Below are 21,910 nucleotides of genomic sequence, written 5' to 3'. Positions count from 1 at the left end.
TCCTCTGAACTGGAAAAAACAATAAAACACGGAAGATAGAACATTATAATACTGGTTTCATCTCACTTTGAGACCTTCAGAACAAAATAAAACATTTACTCTGCTACAGCTGGGACACGCAAGGTAATTATTATCCTGAGTTTCAAACTCCCATGATGAGACCAAAAGCTCAGTCTGGCCAGAGCTTGAACTAACAGGATGCTTCAGGAATTGTCTTATTTACAACTGTGAAAGGTTTTTGTTTTTTTTTTTAACAAAATGGAAACAGTATTGAACATATAATAACAGATTTTTAGCAGTTGATTGAAAAATGCAAAGAATAGTTTTTTGCCAAAACAAACCCAGCATTTGGACAGAAAATGAGTTAATTTCTTTCGTTTATGTTACAGTTTTAGCCATGGCAGAGAGGAGGCGAGTGGACTACAACGTTCACAGGGAGATCCTGGATGAAGGAGCGGTGGATGAGATGGCAGAGAAGTCTGACTCAAAAACTTCTCTGTGTGAGAAGGTCAAAAAGTCAATGAGGTAAAGTTCCTCGTATCTAATCCACTGTGCATCTCAAATAATCTCTCTACATATTCGCCTTTTCTGTCTTGTGAACATGTGAACATGTGGAAATTCTCTGCTGCTGGTGAAGAATGAAAAAGAGACTTCTGATGGCCGAGAAGGTTTTTATTTTCTTTGCAAAGAAAAGGTCAATCATCACACGAGCGGTAGAATGAAGAAAGACCCTAAGCATGGGGAGAGCTAAACATTTATACCTGAGGAATGCCCCCTACCCAAAGGTGTGTTTTAGCACCTTTTGGTCTGCTGTAGGTATTGGTGCCGGCTCCCTAGGGGGTGGTTTGCACCGGAGACATCCTGCAGGATTTTGTACGTAGATGTTAAAAAGTTTAGATTTAAAGCACAAAAGGACCTGATATCCTGGTGAGAAAATGGGAGGTGGGGTGTCTCAAGTAGATGAAGTACAAGGAACTGAAATTGCCATTACAGTAGGCATCTGACAAATAAGTTAAAGTACTTTTAGATTGTCAGTAAATCAGAGCTACACGAACATGGTCAGTGCACGTCCAGCAGCAAGACATGTCGTTCCAAATGTAGGAATACTGTTGAGCAAGGTCGTCTTACATTTAACGAGTCTCTTCTGTCTCTCTCTCTGTCACTGTCTGGTGACACTCAGGTGTTCTGGTCCCAGGCTGAAGAGGTGCCTGCTGAGCAGTGTTCCCGTTTTATCGTGGCTGCCTCGATACTCCCTCAGAGACAATGCCCTGGGTGACCTGATCTCTGGAATCAGTGTGGGGATCATGCAGTTGCCACAGGGTGAGGATGGAGGGTGTAGAGAGAGAGATGTAGTGAGGGGTGGACAGGTAGAAGAGATAAAGGGAGAGATTTTAGAGTTTCTTTATTCTACATGGTAATTTGCAGATAGTGCATCGCTTTAGTGCTTCTTTAAATGATCCTACTACTCAGTATCTTCTTTGTTGTAGCTGTTTCCTAATCATTTCTGTATTGTAGGAAATAACATGTATCCTCTGCTATTCCTGCAGGTATGGCTTATGCCTTGCTAGCATCTGTTCCTCCAGTCTTTGGCCTTTACTCCTCCTTCTACCCAGTCCTCATCTACTTCATCTTTGGCACATCCAAGCACATCTCAGTCGGTCTGTACTTTTACACTTGCGCACTGGTTCATTTGACAAGTGGGAATTAATGCAATGCTAGGTTGTCTTAGTACATCTGTGCTGCAGCAGGCTTACTAACATTTCATCCATTTTCATCCTCCTCATTCTACAATGTTCAGGTTCTAAGCAAACACATGGTCTTTAGCTGAAGCTCAAGGCTTTCACAAAGCTATATTCCCATCTACTGATCACTGAGGAGAAGTCTTTCCAAAATCATTCTAAAACTTCTGAAAATGCCTGAAAACCTGCTCTAAAAAATTAAGTATTTCTCTATGATTTTTAATATTCATGAGTGAATAAGATTAGAATTATTCTTCTTTAGATCTGACTTAGAATTTAGTTAAAGAAACCCTCAGTCATTAGTTCAAGCACTCAAAAACATCTCAGCTAATCCGCCCCGTAAAGACTGTGTGGGTGTAGTCTGATCAGTTTTGACATGTGTGACATCTCCTTGTCAACATGAGCAAAAAAGCTGACAAACTTTAATCAGATTTTGAATCTAACAGAGATGAGAAGTGGGAGGAGGCACTGGTTCTGGACATGGTTTCCAATTCTCTATTCCCATTTAAAATACTGGAACGTCCCATTTAATGATTATAACTTTATGTTTTGGCCACCAGTTTTAAAGGTCCTACATTGTCGACAGCAAGATTTGCATGTCTTTTTTTGATTATAAAGTGGGTCTGTGAGAGCTGGCCAATGATTGGACAAAATGGACAACTAACTTTAAAGCATGGAAACATTTTCTAGTGGACTCCCAAAATGAAAGTATGAACCTGAAAATGAGCATAATGTGACCTTTAATTATTTCCACTTCCTAAGACAACAGCTGAGGTTGTGTTCCTAAGAATCATATTTATTGTTGTTGAATTTGTGGACAATACTGGTTGAGTGCATCCAGAATCTAAACGTGAACTGGTTTAAGGCGTGTTTTCAGGTTTCTCAACACCATAATCTTGAGCTTCCACAAGCTGTTAGTGGTGGACATGATGGAACCGTAAGCACAGTGATTGATTGTTTCTTTGTCAAAATGCACTTTGGGAGTTGTAGTTTACTTCTTTGGCTTGTAACGTCAGTGTTTTTGTCAAAGAACCAGATTTTGTCTCACACAGTGGGACCTTTAATCGTCAAGCCAGTGCCACCAGAAATATCTCATCCAACTTCCCAGCTTTTTTTTTTCAGCTTATTTCTGATTTGGGGCTGCACGGTGGCACAGCAGGTAGTGCGCGTGCCTCACAGCAAGAAGGTTGCCGGTTCGATCCCCGGGTCAGGCGGGGCCTTTCTGTGTGAAGTTTGCATGTTCTTCCCGTGCATGCGTGGGTTCTCTCCGGGCACTCCGGCTTCCTCCCACAGACCAAAAACATGCTCATTAGGTTAATTGTCCGTAGGTGTGAGTGTGAGTGTGAATGGTTGTTTGTCCTTGCATGTGGCAATCGGCTGGCGACCGGTTCAGGGTGTACCCCGCCTCTCGCCCATTGTAGCTGGGATAGGCTCCAGCCCCCCGCAACCCCGAAAGGGATAGGCGGTATAGATAATGGATGGATGGATGGATTTCTGATTTGTAGGCAGAAATACGTAACATTACCTACCAGTGTGAAGGGCAGAGAAAGAAAATAAAATTAATCAATACGATTACAAATGTTGTCACTTTGGCAGAGGACAATGTATTCACATAGGACCCCATCAGTCTTGGCAAGAAGATGAGGAAAAATTGTCTCTCAAGATGTCCATTGTGTTCTTACATGGCCAGCAAAAGTGTGTGTTTATGTCTCCCTTCTCCAGGAACATATGCAGTGATGAGTGTGATGATAGGAGGAGTGACAGAGCGATTAGCCCCACAGTCAAAATTTACAATATGGGATGAAATGAACAACGCCAGTACAGTTGATGATGCCGCCTGGAATGCAGAGAAGGTCCGAATTGCTGCAGCTGTCACCTTCCTCTCTGGATTATTTCAGGTAAATTAAAGCTAACTGGATACTCTGGTCTAGAGGTCAAATATTAAATATATTCTTGTGTGGAAATAAATATCTGGTCAGCAGTTGTGCAGATATCTTGTTTGGATGAACAAACAAGCTGCCATCACCATCCTTAGGCATTTGGTGTGAGCAAGGAAAACATTAATGAAGTAAAGCTCTGTAGAAATACTCAACGTTTGCATCACTCTTTGAAGACTGCTGTACATGTCGACAAAAGCTTTTAGCCTTTATAGGATCAGTTTCTATAAGTCATTGATCTCTTTAAAAGGCTGAAGGGGAGCTACTTTCTTTCTGACCTTTTAATTCCACATGTACCTATATGCACTCTGAGCTCCTTCTCAGTCCAGGCTAATGTACTCTGTACTTGTATGTATGTATTTCCAGTGTAGAAGTTTTTCAGGCCACCACCTATGAGTAAACCAGTTTGCAATCCCATAATTTCATGCACAGGAGTTAGTGAGTTTTCTGGTTGTCAAACTGGATATTCTTTTGAAGTGATGAGTGCACGGCTCCTGTTTGTCCGCCCTCCTTGTTAATGTGAATCTCTGCATGTTTTTCATTCCTTGTTATGTTATATAGATTCTGCTCGGTCTAGTCCAGTTTGGTTTCGTTGTGACCTACCTGTCCGAGCCGCTGGTTCGAGGTTACACCACAGGAGCTGCCATCCACGTCATTGTGTCCCAGCTCAAATACACCTTTGGCATCAACGTCAAGAGGCGCAGCGGACCCCTCTCTTTGATATATGTAAGAAAAAAACACAACCAGAGTCATTCATGCCAGCACGACCCTACATATTGTTTTGAAACCACGTATTGTCCCCGAAGTGTTTTTGGATTTTGGATTGGTAAAATAGTCCTGAGTGATTTTTTTTTATAAGTGAGAGAATGTCAACTGATAGCACTAAAACTTCATCGAGCATCTTTTGCTAGAAAACTAAATAGTCTCTTTTGTGGGCTTTAACACTTCTTCCAGTCTGCCTTATCAGTCACTCTTGTTGAACCTCGTGTACACATGCTTTTATCTTTTTTAACGTAACAACACAAATGATGCTGCAGTTGAGACATTTGCTCCTGCTTTATGATTCCAAGCCTGTAGGACTGACAGTCTTCTCAGTGATGACGGGGATTGTATTGTACAGGCATCGTATTTTCTTGTATACATGGTGTATATTTCTCCTCCTTATTTCTCTCCTGCTTCCTCATATATGATTTTTTTCTCTTTACAGACTGTGTTGGAGGTGTGTTATGCCATTCCACAGACAAACATTGGTACTCTTGTGGTCAGTATCGTCGCCATAGTTGGTCTCATCCTCGCTAAGGAGCTCAATGCATGCTTGAGTAAAAAGCTACCTGTTCCTATACCTGTGGAGCTGATTGGTGTGAGTACACAGAAATACATACATACATACATTTATACTCTTTGCATCTATGACCCTTAGTTCCTTACAAAGATAAACACACACATGCACCTGCTACAACATTTAGGTCCACAAACACATCTCCTGTTATCTGTTTCTCCAGATTATTATTGCAACAGTCATCTCCTGGCAAGTTGACCTGAACGCAAAGTATGAAGTGGACGTGGTGGGACTGATTCCCTCTGGGTGAGAAACGCACACAGCAAACACGTACAGGAATGTGAGCTGACATATGAAAAGAGAAGCATTTGTAATAGGCAATGTTTTCTGCTCTGTCCATGTCTACCAGCCTCCAGCCGCCTGTTTTTCCAGATGTCTCTCTGTTAGGTGAGGTGATAGGGGATGCCTTCGCTCTGTCTGTGGTTGGATATGGCATCGCCATCTCACTGGGACGAATCTTTGCCCTAAAATATGGATACAATGTGGACAGCAACCAGGTAGGGATTTGACAAAAGGAATCAAGGATGAACTGGTCTTTGAAGGTTGACATCTTGTATATTAATAGTGACATTTTTCCTGGTTTAGGAACTAATTGCCCTTGGTCTGAGTAACTCTTTTGGAGGAATTTTCCAGTGTTTTACCATCAGTTGCTCCATGTCTCGCACCATGGTTCAGGAAAGCACAGGAGGGAAGACTCAGGTGGGTGCAAATGGGCATTTTTCTACTGAAGTGCTCCTGAGCAATGGATAGTGGGGGTGCTCTTATAGTGGCTGGCAGAGGGTCAGTTGGGATTCATTATGCTAGGGTAAAGGCCATGGGTGGACTTGTGTGTGCATAGACTACTAGCCTGCATTTCCTAGCCATGGTTGAATTTAACTTACCGTTTAAGCAGGATGATGATCACTGGAGATCAAAATCTTTTTGGGGGGAGAACCTTGGCCAAAATGACACCATAAGTAGAATGTTACATAAATCACCACAGAACTAACAAAAAAATTAAATAAAGATGAATGCAAAATATAAAAAACACACCACTTCCTACAAAGCTATACATGAATTTCAGTTCCTCAACTTAGACCTTAAAATGTCTACTGTATGAATATTGATTGATTGATTGATTGATTGATTGATTGATTGATTGATTGATTGATTGATTGATTGATTGATTGATTGATTGATTTCCTCTCACACATTACAAAAATCACAAGCAAAATCTGTGACGCTTTTTTTTTTTTTTAATTGACATCCTGCTCCACTTTAAAGTTACATTTCTTCAGCTGGGATAATTATCTTGATTTGGTTTGCATGGTATTTTTTGCATCATTTATTCCACTCAACTAAAAAGCACATTTGTCAACATTTTTAAACATTTAAACATTTAAATTGGTGTTCGTGGTTGCCTTTTTTCAGTAATTTCATCTCAACACTTCACTCTGCCCGTAGCTACAAACCTGGGGGATCTTAAAGGTTAATCAGGATGAAAATTAAGGTTACTCTGATAAGTGGCATCATGAAAAAACACTTGGGTCATTGATTTTCACTCCCATCCTACACCTACACAAACACAGATTTACTGAAAGACTAAACCGATTTAGTATGACAGCACCATTAATCAGCTAAGGCCCATTACAGAGAGGAGAGGCTTGAAGAGATCTGATAATGCCTTGTCTCCTCTCATAATCATGTACCCATTCACTCTGATAACCACTACATCATCCGTCTTTTCTCTAGATTTTCTTGAACTCCCTTCCTCTGATCTCGCCCTCTTGATTTCCATTCATCGTGGCTTCCCTCTCTCTTCCCTGCAGGTTGCTGGAGCTCTATCAGCAATAGTTATCCTTTTCATCACACTCTGGATTGGAACTCTGTTTGAAGATTTGCCGAAGGTACTGTGTGTGTGTGTGTGTGTGTGTGTGTGTGTGTGTGTGTGTGTGTGTGTGTGTGTTTAACTTTAAAAAACACATTGTTAAAATATCACATAACAGCATCAATTAATGAGTGACATTGAAATAACTTAAAGTCATAAGCACACTTTTAGAGACTGTAAAGCAGAGTTATGATATGGGGCTTGAAACTAGAGCTCTCCATCTAAACTGTATTATATTTAACTCACTCTGCAGGCAGTGCTGGCTGCCATCATCTTTGTCAACCTCCACGGCATGATGAAGCAATTCCTGGACATCCCTGCACTGTGGAGGACCAACAAAGTGGACATGGTGAGTTTTCTAAAAATAGGAAATAAGTTATGTTAGCTTTCCATGTGTAATGATTTCTACAGTTAACAGCTGGCTTGTTTGTCAACGCTGTCTTTGTCTCTCCATCTCCAGCTGGTCTGGGTGGCCACCTTCATCCTTACCTTGCTGTTAAACCCTGATCTGGGACTGGCTGCTTCCATCGGTTTCGCCATGCTCACTGTCATCTTCAGGACACAGCTGTAGGAATGCATTGCTTGGGGCCCACACAACCACAATTAGACATGAATAAACACAGACATGTTTAGTGTTAGAGTGTGTAAAGTCAGCATTGAGCTGCTAATCATATCAGTCACCACACCCTACAGTCAACTCAATCCTTTTCCTTCAGACCACACCTAAACACAAAGTATTGCAAGTTGTTAATACCCTTATTTGTTTTGTGTGTGTTCCAGACCTAAATACTCCCTATTAGGGCAGATCCCAGACACTGACATTTACAGGCCAATGGAGGACTACAAGCAGGTATGGTACAATATATTTAAATAGCCTGACAGCAGGAACGAGGAGGAGCACAGAGATGAACAGAATAATTCCCAACCAGCCCTCAACCTCACAGTTCATATCCACACAATGTCAAATGTTATTCAGCTTCTTTTATTTTTATTTTAAACTTTAACCTTAGCTAGTCCCATAGTCCAGCCTCAAAGATGTGATCTGATAATCCATGACATCACATTACATTACATAGCAAACTGTGGTGTTAATCATAAGGGTTAATAAGGAACATTCCAAAAGATATTTGTTTTTGAAGGCAGAAATCAGTTTTTTATTATTATTATTATTATTATTATTATTATTATTGTATGTTGAATATCATGTGTAGTCAATAATAGGTTAAGCTTGTGATAATGAGACCTTTAAATGAGGAATTAATGAACACAATACATCACTAAATAATTAAAAAGGCAATACAACAGAGAGAATTAATTTGTCACTGATTTATATTTCAAAAATAATCGTGGTGTAATCCTTGTAAAGTAACTCTTGGCTCCTACCCAGCACCATTTCACCTTTATGGTCACAGAGCTGTAGACGGTTATATTTAGGCAACAAAACTACTCAATTAGAAAGCATCTCCGCCTTAAATTCCTATGTACCTCCAACCATGAACGAACACCACATTATGCTGTATTTGTTTCCTGTTACTTTCCTCCGCTGAGTTGACATTGTAGCTGTCATGAGCATCTGTTTGCCCAGTTGTCCGTTATACAAACTGTTTTGACATTCATTAAAGTATTGGAAATGACTGAGGTGATTTATTTGACAGTTTAATGAAGTGGCAAACTGATTTTAGGTGAGGCCAGTGCCAGGGATTTTGATCTTCCGTTCCTCTGCAACCCTCTACTTTGCCAACGCTGAGATGTACCAAGATGCTCTTGGAAAGAAGGTGAGGACAAACACACACACACACACACACACCCTTAACATACCTTTAGAACCTGGCAAAATGCATTTCCAAAATACTATATGTCCTAAAGCTCAAGGTCTAGAAGTAAAATTCGTCCTCACAGAGATGAACGCACCACAACACAAAGACACACACACAGGAATGTTAATGATAGAATGATAGGAACAGATTGATGTGGACACCCCCCCAAAAAGCAGTATCAGAGACACAAACATAGCATGATGGACAAACGAGCCCAGATTTATATGAACATACAGATAAACACATCACAGCCACACACACACACACACACACACACACACACACACACACTGAGAAAAGGAAAAAAAACAACACCAGCAACAATTCCCCTCATCACAACTTCCATGCAATTAACTCCTCTCTCCCAAACATCATTTCTGACACACTAATAACTGACCCGGCATTTCACCAATTCACACATCAACGTCGTGACAGACATTGTTCAAAATGTCATCCTCCCATTTTCTCCCCTCCTTTCTTCTATAAACCTTTAAACACACCCTTCCTTCTCCTTCCTCCCCCCCTTTCTTCCTCCTCCTCCTCCTCTGTCACGTCTGTGTGGCAAACAGGAAGACGGATTGCGGAAGGCAGAAAAAAGATGACAAAAGATGTAGGGAGGGTGAGGAGCAGAGATTGAAAGAGGGAGGGAGATAATGGAGAATCTCATTCATTCAAATGTCAGCATGTCAAAGCCGCCGGGTCGCTTCTTTCTGTCTCATCTTCGGTGCACAAACAAGTTTTCATAGAGCTCTTGTTGACTGGCTGAGGCTGCACGTTTGTTTACGAGGTGAGGAATTGCCACCAGATGTATTCTAGTAATATCTGGGGCTGGATGAGAAGTGTTTCCACGGTCACTGTGGCATGCAGACTCAAACTCAAATTTTGGGGGGGCTTTTCCAGGAAATAGTGAAGGGGTGCTAGAGACATTTGGGATCACTTTGTGTCATTCTCACTTGGCAGCGACTAAGCTGACGGGCTGCACTCGTGTAAGGAGATGCTAATGCTGTGACAGCTGGTGACGTCATGCATCAAAGAAAGTTTTTAGAGGCAAATCATATATTGCTTCTGCATGAATTATCTTTCCTCTCAGCCACTGTAGTAGCATACAGTGTCTTGCTAAGTTAAACTCTCCTACAGCAAAGCAGTGTTTTTGAGATTGCTATCAGTTTTGTTTTTGAGAAGTCTTGAATGGTTGTAATCAAATTGCGATCCACTTTGCAATTGCCAGGCAGACATTTTATTTGTGGAAAAAATATCATAAAAACAATGAAAATCTGATTGGCTGTCGGTGACTGATGACCATGACAATTCTCAGCATATCCATTCCCTGCTTAGTCCTTATGTATTGTGTATGGATTGGTTTGCAAATCACCCTTTTGGATAGTGCTAGCGTAGTGTGTCTACTGTCTCAGTGTGACAGCTGAGTACAAATTGTGAATATTAGCTGACTGATGTCCTCACAGATCCCAGTATGAATTTTTCCCCCCTTTTCATAATGGAGGGGTTCACTTTTCCAAATCAGTCTTAAATTAGTCATTTGTCCGCACATGTAGTGAAACAGCTTTTTCTTGCTGACATGCTCAGGACAAATGACTACAGCGAGGTTCCAGTGCTCATATGTGCACCTTAATATTGTTTTAAGACAGACTTGGAAAAATGTGATTCTACCCTTTAGTCCATTTGACTGACATTTGGCCTGTTCCACACAGTACAGTACTTTTGTTAGTACATTTCTGTGGACAGGCACAGCATGGGTTACCTGCTCTCAACAATTCTACCCTTTGAAACTAAAAATACATAGAATAAGCCATGTCCTTGCCTATAGCAACATTGTAAAAAATGAATAAATGCCAACATTTATTCTTTGGCATGAATTAGGATTACAGTTTGTGAGAAATAGAAATTAGCATTTAAATAGAAAAAGGTGAGCCTACAAACAAATTGTGTCTCTTCCTTCGAGAAAACTGAGTCCTGTTAACTTGTGTTCTTTAGTTGTCACGTTTACTTTATACAATAACCCTCAGGCAAAAACTAGGCTGCTTTGAGGCTATGCTCTGTGGAGGTGTGGTTTCCTCCCTTCAGGCTGCTCCCTGCCACAGATGCCTCACCCCGTCTGGTTAGACTGCCTGAACTCGTTACGCTGGCTGAGATAAACCTTTGAGTTCTTCTGGCTGCTAATAAGCTTGACCTGGCAATACTAACCACTACAATAACCTGTAATTGATAGGTATTGTAAGTGACAGCTGTTAATGGTTACTAATTTCCCCTAAACAAAACCACAATAGTGGTTTGTGTGACATTCACAGGTTTTCCTCTTACCTTAAATCTTTTCTATCATTATCTTTTATGCAAACTCAAGAACATCAACAACTTGGAAGTAGAGTATAGTTTACATTGATTTAAAAAGCTTCAATAAGGTTTGTTGGTGAGAATAATAAGCTTATTGCAGCAGCAGAAGAAGAAGAAGAATAAAGATGTGGGGTACAGTGGTGTCGCTTGAACACAATGTACGATTTTCTTTTGCTGTTTCTCTTAGTCTGGATTTAACATTACCAAGCTCCTATCAAGAAAGAAGAAACTAGAGGCCAAAAGGAAGAGGCATGAGAAGAAACTCGCCAAGAAAGCCAAGAAAGCTGCCAAGAAGAATGCAGTGGACATGGTGAGGATTGCCAGATATTCACTGTACAAAGGGATGTTGTTTTCTTCTATATTACAATGTTTTTCATTTTTCTCCAACTAACTGAAGCTGAGCTCGGCTGCGATCTTGATGCATTCCAGGTGCAAATGTCCTCTTAGACAAATATGTTTTTGTCAGTTTAAAAAGAAAGAAACAAAAATGTGTTCAAGCATCCCTGACCCGCAACCTTTATGGTCATTTGAATTCCTGCTCCTGCAATCTTTTTGATCTTGATTCATCATCTGAAGCAAAACATTTTGCTTGGAATAATCTCCCATGAGTCACTTTGGTCCATGTCATGTCTCCTCCTGCACAGGAGAGGGAGCCAGAGGAGCAGAAGGACATTGCCACCATTGAGATGGACGCTGGGCCCGACCCCTCACTCCCCAGAGCCATCATCCTTGACCTCAGCCCTGTCAACTTCCTGGATACCGTGGGCATCAAGACGCTGAGCAGGGTATGAGTATGGCAGTCACATGTCCACACACACACACACACACACACACACACAAAGAGAGCGAAGGGAATACTTAAGGTTTACACAACTTGTACATTATAAGAATTAAACTTTTTTTATATGTGCATTTGTATGTGAATTTGATAAGTTCTCAGTGTACAAATCTGTATTTGTGTATCTAATATTTCGACAAAATGAACAGATTACTAGAAAGAATTTCTACATTCTTGTCATCTAAAATGGATCCACACACTACCTTTAATGAACAAACAGGCTGACAGCTGATAGCTAATAATGCAATTCCTCCCAAAATTAGAATAAGAAATAATGGAGAATAAGGCAAATACAGGGTCACTGATTCTCATCCCTTTATCTGTGCTGTGTAAATTGTAACTCTGCCTTTCCCATGTCTTCCTACAACTTGAATTTTTCTTGCAGTCATCCTTCCCTTCACCTTTCATTTAGCCCCTCAGACATTCAATTACCGCAAAGTGAATTATCAGACTAATGAAATGATCCCCAGTCTGACATTTGCTCTGTACTTCTGTGTCTGGCTCAGATCCGGAGAGACTATGGGGAAATTGGCGTAGAGGTGGTTCTCGCTGGCTGCCAAAGTAAGTCCCTTTACATCACTAGAAAATAATGAAATATCATTTTAGTCCAACAACTTCTTATTTTTCATCAGAACATCTCTTTGGGATCGTCCCTATAGCAGCTATGTTGCTGTGTGCAGTTGTTTGAATGACTATAGATCTGCTTTCTGTGCGTATCAGTGACACAAAGGAAAAGTATTTTCTTCAGTCTGTGGGTTGATTTTCTTAAATAAGCATTTATTCCATTTGAGTTGATCTTACGTTCCAGATTCCCACCGGATTTTTTTGTCCCACATACTGAAAAACACACATGGATGTATTTTTACATTCATGTTCCAGACCCACTTAGCCACACACAACAGCACCGAATGTTGTTTTAGCTGTTTTCTGATGTTATTGTAACGTTTCTATGGAGGAAGCCATTCAGTCAATGTCTGCTACGTTTTCCAGAAAACTCTATTCCAGGTTGTCTCAGCATAATAGAGTAAGCATGGGAAAAAAAGAAAAAACAATATAGAAATCTGCTGTTTTTACTGCAATAAAGCCTCTACTCTCTGTGTTTATTTTTACACGCTAGCCCACAAATGTAGGTCTGATGTGCTGGGTGGGAAAAAATGTAGGTCTCCAGGGAAAGAAATCTTACAACCACAACGCCAGGAGTCATCCATTTTTATTCAGAGGAGCTGCAGCTCTAATTAGCCTGTATTGGGTTGATAGTCTGTAATGAGAGAATAGTTTATTGTGAGTGTTTGAGCTGGCAAAGGGACTGCAAAGAATATTTATATAGCCAGGAATTATAATGAGGTTTCAACTAATACATGGACTGGCCCTGCCACCCTCTCTCACTCTCTGTCTCTAACTTCCTTTTGGTCCTTTTTATTTCTGCTTCTTCACATGTTCCACTTTATCTCTCTCTGCTGCTCCTTACTTTCTCATTCCACTTCTTGTCTCCTGCTAGACTTCCCACAACTTTTCATACACGACCATGCCTGTGTATCCATTATTCACTCTCTCTCTCTCTTTCTAGCTGGTGTTGTGGACAACCTGCAGACTGGAGGTTTCTTTAATGACAAAGTGACAAAGTCCTGTCTCTTCTACACCGTCCATGACGCCGTTTTGCACTGTCAATCCCCCAGAACGCACAGCGAAGATCAGGTGATGCACTGCATGAGCACTCACACGCAACAAACATGTATCACAAAATACCAAAGTATCCAACTTTTAGTGGTGACCTCAGTGATTCACAGGATTACATTATTTACTTCATTTCTGAGTTTGGTATGCAGTAAATACTGTAGGTCATGCTATCCAGAGGCAGATTCACCTTTTTTTGACCACTTGAGAGCAGCTGACATATTATCATCTTACAAAGTCCATATGGAGGAGATGTTAGCAAACATCAAGCGGACAAGGAGCAACATTACCATTCATGTAGAGTTATAATGAAGTGAAGGCGAACACACACTCCACATGTCTCTCAACCCACTCCAGAGGGAAATAGCTGCTAAATGCTCCACCATGTTCAGCAGTTTGTCAGTAGCTGTGTCTCTCTGTTGTTTGCTGCTGGACAGATAATGCTTGTTCACTGAAAACAGCTGCCTGCTGTGGCCAGAAATGACACTGATGAGGTGAAAGTGAACCAAAACAATGAGCCGCTTTAAAGCTCCACAGAGCTGAGGGGAACTGCAGAGTCAGCTGATGACTCTCTGCGGGTGTGTTACTGTCACTGACCCATATATAGTCATTTGGTCTATTGTTTATGTGCTACTGATTAGAGCAGCTTAAAGTTTTGTAGGCAGTCGTGAACCTTTGACTTGTTTTCAGTCAGTCCTTTCAGCAGGCGCTCATTGTACTGTGCCAATGATTCAACCAGGCTTCCAGGAAAGTCACATAATTTTGTCTATGCAGCAAATGAAAAAGAATTTTACATATTGAATTTGCCTGAACCCCCTCACCCCTTTCTCAATTCAAGAGACTCCTGCTGAGATGTAAATGTAACCAAAGTTACAAAGCAAATTTCTGCCATTAAAAATGAGCACAGTTAAAACTGTGGATGTATCAGCAGCGTCTACATGTATGACACTCTCCCAGTGGACCTCCTCATATTTAGATGAGAGGAGTCAGACTTTGGTACACATGAATATTTGAGTTGATATCTGAATTAAGCTGAAAAATAAAGATAAAAAGCAAACATTTCTAAAACATGGTGAGACTGGGAAAACGAGTTCACTTCGCAGCCTGCAGTGTGGGAATAATGTATTCAAGTGTTTTAATGGATAATGATTAAAATGTGGTTTCTGGATTGGTGTATTGATCCCTACTGACACAGACTGCAAATGGATTTCACACAGAAAGATGGATGGGGGATGGTGAGATTGGTATTTTCTTTATTTTCTACCATTACACAGTATCTTGGTGTATTTTTCATGTTTTTTTTTCTAATATACAGTTACACAGAAACACATTTCTAAACAACATTTTGTATTTCACATATATTGCCTCAGAAATACTGCTCGTCCCAACACACACCATCAGTCTCTGTCTGAAGGCGAAATGCTCTGTACCTTGACTCATGGACATTGTGTGTGTGCGTGCATGTGTGCTGATCTCATGTATACACCTGTGCTTTGCATATCGTTCAGCAAATATGCTTTCTGTGCCCTTCTGTGCTGTGACTTAATGTTTCTGCTCCCATACAAGAAATCAACAAAGAACAAAGATGTGGCACTGGTCCAAGAGAGAGGGCGATCTCACACACACACACACACACACACACACACACACACACACACACACACACACACACACACACACACACACACATAAACACAAAGGGATATAGACATACAGATGATGTAAGAGAAGGGATGGTAAGAGGCACATGTTGGTCAAGGTGATGTGCAGAGAAGAGCACACACATAGTAACATGCATGCAGGCATGTGCAAATTATTGAAAACATGCATGCATACACATTCACATACGCAGCCCAGACTGTATGAATATATTTCACATGGAAATGGTTTTACGTGATAGAGAGAGAGAGAGAGAGAGAGAGAGAGAGAGAGAGAGAGAGAGAGGTTTCCAGAGTGACAGTATGAGAAGCGAGAAGTTGGTTTCCGTCTGGCCTATAATGTATCTCCATTTCACTAAATTTCACATAATCTATTTAATTCCATTTGATAAAGTCATCTTCATTGGTGTAAATGAAAGGGAGATGGTGTCACAGGAGCATTTCAGCATACCGGAAAACAAGTAGAGCCTTACATTCACCCCAGAGGCCCATCAGACATACAGTATGCAAAGTGTAATGCAGTGAATCCACATGGTGCAGAGTGAAGACATCATATTTTAAAAAGTTTGACATAATTTCTCAGATAGTGTCATGCTGAGCCAGCCAAATCACTCACAGTCCTCTTCTGTTCCTCCTCATTAACCTCTACTGAGACTTGCATGCCACTGGAGAAGAAAGAAAAATGTGGCACATGTTTTCTAAATCAGGCTGCTAGTCTTCTCTTGCCATTCACTGCCCAACTTGGAATCTCTCTTCCTCTCTCTCTGGTTCTTCTTCTCTGTTTTGATCTCTCCCGTTCTGCTCTTTCACAGGAGAGCACAGCGACATATTTCTGAGTCCTGAGAGGAACGAGAGGAGGAGATTAGGAAGAATCGCAAGACGCCGCCAGACACGGTGTCTGTATGAAGATTTTATCCAGCGAGCTTCAGAGAACCGGAACTTATGTCTGTCGCAAACACAGACACACAAACAATCACACACACACACACACACACACACACACACACACACACACACACACACACACACACATTGTAACAAACACAATACATGAAGACGAAAACCACAGAATGTAAATAAATTACAACAGACTACACACATGAAGTCACACAGTGACTGGAGGAGTATACAAAACCACACACACACACACACACACACACACACAAACAAATTGATGTTATTCTATGCTGTATTTTTTGACCAACTTTATATGCTACATTATAAAATAGAGTCATTACATTAGCTTTTAATCACTAGCAAACAAATAAATACAAGCATGGATGGTTTATTTATGAAAATCTAAAAATCTGCAAAGTGTTACTTGTGTGAAAAATAAATGTTATTTTCCTGAGTCAAATGCTTCTCTTTGTTTTAATCTTTCAAGGAAGACGTTTTGATTTAGTTACGCAATAACAGGAAATCTCCACATACCTCGGAAAAGATGTGGACTGATGAAAGTGATGCGTCAGATATGGATGCAGGGTGTTCTCTTTTCCTGTCTCACTGGCTCACACTCAAACTCCAGTCAACACCATGTTTATCTGCGGATGCGTTCGGTGAATTTGTTTATATTGTGTAAGGAGTCTGAGACATTTTCTGGTCTCGTGTCAGATGTTGCAGATGTTCATTTTCGTAGTTTAAGCTCAGATATTGTAGACCTATAAGCACCACAGAAGCTCCCACAATGCATCACGAATCGTTTTGTTCTTCTGTATTAACCCTGAGTCGCTTTAGAGACTGCATATTTACAGATGCAGTCCACCATGTTTTCATCAAGAACACATGGATGGAAGAGCAAAAACATGACTCAAAGATGGATTTTTCACCTCAATCTTTGTTTCATTGGAAGAGAAAAGCCAATGTCTCAATTGTTGTGAGCGTGTCTGTGAGCAGTTAGACAAGTGGAAAGAGATTCATTTCCACCACAAAGATTTGCAACCGCAGCAACAGTCCTCCATTAACTAAAACCAGGTATAATGAGTCAGTGTTGGAATGGGAACACAATGAATCATATTTTGTTGTCATGAAACAAATCCAACAAATTTCCAGTAAAGGTTTTAATTAAAATGCCTTTTACGTTACATGGCACAAAAATGAGGCTCTTTTCTCTGCGGATTCACTCATAGACACAAGTGAACTCAGCAAATGAATGAGTGCATGCGGTTTGCTAGATCCAACTATGTTACGTTTTCCTGACAAAGACCTCTGGTGGCCATGTGAAAAACAGCTACGCCTTATACTAAATTCCTCTTGGGACAAGAGTTTTAAAAGTGTTCCACCTGTAACTACACCCAAAGGTGATGTCACTGTGTACTGACCACATGCTGGAGTACACGTCTACGTCACTGCAGTGAGGTGAGAAGTTAAACCACTAGAGGTCAGCAAAGACACGATTTTCAGCTGCTGTTAGGTTGCTCTTTAATCATGAATGCAATCTTTTCTAATCAGACTGAGCTCCCTCTCATTTCATTGCTCAGTCTGACATCATGTCAGCTTTTATGTTTGGTAAGGGTTGCAATTTTGCACCACCCAATCAGTAGTAAGATGCAGGCAACGGTTCAGAGCTCTGGACCCTGGACAGATCTTAAAGCTGTACCAATGAATATTTTTGCATTCATATTGGGTCAAATGACTGTGTGTGATGTGAAAGTGGTTGCTGTTAGTGACAAACTGGAGAATTAACACCACCTCTGCAGCTCCCCTCAGCTCTACGGTGCATTTTAGCATCTTTGGACTCATTTTGTTTCAACATGGCTACTTTAACCAAGCAGATGTTGTCATTTAGTTTGGAGGAACAGTTCTCGTGTCGGGGGAAGATTCACAGTTAATAAGGAGGAGGAGAGGCTGATCCGCATATGAATAATGTCAGTGGCCATGGTTTGGAAAAAATGTGAAACATGTGTGTGTGGGGGTGTGTGTGTGTGTGTGTGGGGGGGGGGGGGGGGGGGGTGAGAGAGAGAGAGAGAGAGAGAGAGAGAGAGAGAGAGAGAGAGAGAGAGAGGGTGTGCGCGTGAATACTTATTTAGTTTCTCCCTAAACGTCGCTGGCAGCATTCTTCTCTTGACGGGTGGCGAGTGAGGAGCATCGGAGAGAGAGTGAAGGAGAGAAAGAGAGAGAGACACACACACACACAGAGAGAGAGAGAGAGAGAGAGAGAGAGAGAGAGAGAGAGAGTGAAGGAGAGAGAGAGAGAGAGAGAGAGAGAGAGAGAGAGAGAGAGAGAGATTGGGGAGTCCGAGGAGAAGCTGAAACTTCGCTGCAGACGCTCCAGCACAGGTTGGTTTCATATATTCTACTATTTTCCTGATATCCTGCATGGGGGCTCAGCAGAGCGTCTGCGGGACTCAGCTTTGACCTCATTCTGGACCCTCCGTAGTATTCCTTCATCTTGTGGTTTTGACTAATGTTACTTGTAGTTTTTCGGCATCTTCTCTGGCTTCCTCCATTCATCTTTTCCACATGAAAACCCGCAGACCTCAATACGGATGTTTTAGCGCGTCTTCCAGTACTACAGGCAGCCGACATCGATACCAGCAGTCAAACCAGATGGATCGATTCTTCACGAGGCGCTAATGGCAGCTCAATTAGAGACACTTGCATTGCAAAGGCTTGCTCTTCCTCTGGAAGCATACAGCCAGTATTCATCCTCCTGTCCAGTCCTGTAGGCTAGAGTCTTGCCCATGTGCACCAAGGTGGAAAGGGCTGGTTGCAGCACAGATGGACACAAAAGGGAGGTTTTGCGCACGCATGTCAGTGGGCCAGTTTCCAATAATGATCCACTCACTACAAGTTTAACGATTATTTTCACAAGTGTGCACACTTTTCACTGTTATATGTCCGCAGCTGAAATGTGACCAGCCTGTTTCTGTGCGCGCATTGTGGTGCCAAAACGCGTTGGCTGAATAAATCCTAATGACAGCAGCAGAAATATCATTATGTTTGAAGCAACGAATGAAAGCTTTTCCTCACTGCTCACCGACAGACAGCCACATAGTTTTCTCATCTAGAAACTGATCAATTATCACAAGCTGTGAGGTATTAACTATTGAGATACGAGTTGTGCCAGGTCACCAAACCTGAAAGGCGACACCCGATCACCTCAGGAAATAGCTTCACTGGCCCTTCAAGGGCTATTTTTATCCCCGGCGGTGCGTCAGGCGGCACACACGCTGCTGTTCATTGTAATGCTGCACATGCCAACAACATTATGAAGACAGGGAGGGAACAAGGGGGGTGTGCTTCAGTGTTGCAGGGAAAAGAGAAGTGCACAAAGATGATTGTGTGTGTGTGTGTGTGTGTGTGTGTGTGTGTGTGTGTGTGTGTGTGTGTGTGTGTGTGTGTGTGTGTGTGTGTGTGTGTGTAGCTTTGAGCAGAGGCAGAGAAGGAAGAAGAACGAGAAAGAGAGTCTTTGTTTTGTTTTATTTATTTATTTATTTATTCCCATTCAAATTGATTTCGCTTTGCAAGTGATGCTGTTGCTAAATCAGCTGGACGGACAGGAGGATACAAGCACGTGTGATAAAGACGCATGTTTTTAAAAAGCATTGAAATAGAAAGAGCTAAATGTCGACATGAAAATAAATGACATCGTTCAAATGAAATCTTCTTATTGGTTCTTATTTGATCCACTTTATTGTTCCCTTATCATTACACGTATGTATGTCTTATATTTTTAGATGTTCACGGGTCATCACAATCTTTTATTCTTCATCATTTTTCTTTCCATTACAGTGTAGTGATGCAGTATAGTGGATGTTGAAGTGAAGTGTAATGAACCATTTTCTTCTGCACTGAAATTATTGTAACCCTCGTAGGCTGCAACCTTCTGCACTTTGAAGTGTCCTAATTAGCCTACAATCATGGGCATAGCAGTAAAGCTGATTTGAATTGGAGAGAGAGAGAGAGAGAGAGAGAGAGAGAGAGAGAGAGAGAGAGAGAGAGAGAGAGAGAGAGAGAGAGAGAGAGAGACCTTGCGGAAAGCGCAGCATATGGTCTGGTGACGTAACGCTCGTCGTTGCCGACGCTCCGTCAGCGTTGCCCGTGTGTGTGTTGGTGTGTGTGTGTGTGCGTGTGTGTGCGTGCGTGCGCTTTTGTGCGTTTGTGTGTGCGGCTGAGGATTACCTGCAGACGGAGTCAACTCCGATAAAACACGCACCTAAATAAATAAACAACAGTAAACAATGAACGCCGTGACCGCCGCCACCTGCCTGCTCGTCGCCGTCTTCAGCTGCTACCTCTACGGCAGCGATGTGTTGTTATCGCTGCTCCGTGTCTCTGTTGCAGACCTCTCCATGCCCGAGCCCGAAGCTGCTCCGCGGCGGAGCCCGCAGGGAGTCCCCTACGCCGACCTGCAGCACATCGTCAACGCCGACGGACTGCACCTGTTCTGCCGCTACTGGGAGCCCGCCGGCCCGCCAAGGTCAGTGGAGAACCGAGCGGGAAAACTAGCGCAAAGTGTGTGTGTTTCGCTGTCCGGTTCTTCTGTATATGTGTACAGGAGACTTATTGTGGGAAATATAAAGCCAAGAGTGCTGTTTACAATCAGTGTGTTGTCATGGAAAGTGATCCTATCCATATGGGTGCTTTCAGGAGTCACATGAGGACTCTGTTCTTTGGTGGTGCATGTCAATCTTCGTGTGTGTGTGTGTGTGTGTGTGTGTGTCTGCAGCCTTTAACCCAGCTGTAATAAAAGTGCACACAGTTAAGGTGTGTAGAATCAAACGGTTTTCATCTTCAAACAGCCTGGCAGTCATATCAGCTCTGTGAGTGGTCAGACAACTCTCCAATCAGCACTCCTCCTCCACATACTGTCACCAGAAAATGTGTTGTTTTAAACAATTACTAGTTATTTCAATCTGCATCAGTAATCAGTTTAGAGACAACAAAATATCATTAGTAAGGAAAAATGAAATCAGGCTGTGGCAGTCTGTTGTAAATCTGGATGGTTTAGTCTCATTCTCTGACCCAAGCTCGTTAAAAACATTATAATTATGTTAATCTCCTGGTGGAGGCGACCGCCAGATGCACTCGTGACTCATACTGGGTCATGACCCCGTTTTAAAAAAAAACATCCAGGAAACATTTCTTGTTGAACCCATAAAACATTCTGTTAGTGAATCAAATAACACATTTATTGTGTTTGCAGATCCTGCCTGTATTCCACATTTGAGAATATTGATTCATTTGAGCCATTTTGTAAAAATCTGCACAGTCTACCACAGAAATGTAACACCCTGCAGAAGGAATGTCATGTGGAGTATGTTTCCTCAGTCTGAGCGCCAGTGAAAAAGCCAACTTTGTGTCCATGGCTCACTGAGATTCTCCAAATCACTCACAGTCCAAGGAACAAAGAAAGAAACAGATCCATGTGAGCATCACTACACACTGTAGTTTCCCGATCACTTTATTTTGAAAAGCCCAAATATCTAAGCAAGAGGAAATGAAATTGTGACACCTGCTTCCTCGTGCACGCTTGTGTTTTGAGGTTGGTCCTTGTAGCTGATTCGACTTGTATTCTCAGCCCTGATGAAAAGCATCGAGGTCCTGACTCATCAGGCATTCTGGTGTGTGAAAGAGTGTAAATGGAAATTATGTCTCTCAGCCAAAAAGACATCAAACGACACAGCAACATGATTAATGGGTCAACTTTAAGAATAAAAATAACAACTTTTTACTGGTGGTGGTGGTGTTTT

General features: G+C 41.7%; 2 protein-coding genes across 3 annotated transcripts in view; both read left to right on the top strand.

The window, feature by feature from the left end:
- Positions 1–397: 397 nt before the first annotated feature.
- On the top strand, positions 398–16,150 carry LOC139335793 (solute carrier family 26 member 6-like). Its single transcript, XM_070969593.1, has 19 exons — positions 398–525; positions 1,181–1,320; positions 1,548–1,658; positions 3,462–3,637; positions 4,238–4,402; positions 4,884–5,036; positions 5,179–5,261; positions 5,365–5,512; positions 5,601–5,714; positions 6,824–6,901; positions 7,136–7,231; positions 7,343–7,449; positions 7,663–7,732; positions 8,565–8,657; positions 11,236–11,358; positions 11,696–11,833; positions 12,393–12,447; positions 13,454–13,581; positions 16,031–16,150. The coding sequence occupies exons 1-19, from the start codon at positions 398–400 to the stop codon at positions 16,052–16,054; spliced, it is 2,130 nt and encodes a 709-aa protein (XP_070825694.1). The 3' UTR covers positions 16,055–16,150.
- A 2,139-nt stretch (positions 16,151–18,289) lies between these two features.
- mgll (monoglyceride lipase) overlaps positions 18,290–21,910 on the top strand; it is a 38,442-nt gene continuing 34,821 nt past the window's right edge. Inside the window, exons 1-2 of one of the 2 annotated variants that reach the window (XM_070967914.1) lie at positions 18,290–18,494; positions 20,502–20,637. In XM_070967914.1, coding sequence (XP_070824015.1) covers positions 20,510–20,637 — 128 coding nt within the window. In that variant the 5' untranslated portion in view covers positions 18,290–18,494; positions 20,502–20,509. Of the gene's footprint in view, positions 18,495–20,315; positions 20,638–21,910 lie in introns of those variants that run through there. The other variant, XM_070967913.1, reaches the window with a different exon arrangement.

The sequence above is a fragment of the Chaetodon trifascialis genome, chromosome 8 (assembly GCF_039877785.1).
Source record: "Chaetodon trifascialis isolate fChaTrf1 chromosome 8, fChaTrf1.hap1, whole genome shotgun sequence".
NCBI lineage: Eukaryota > Metazoa > Chordata > Actinopteri > Chaetodontiformes > Chaetodontidae > Chaetodon > Chaetodon trifascialis.
This window is presented reverse-complemented; position numbering and strand designations above follow the sequence as displayed.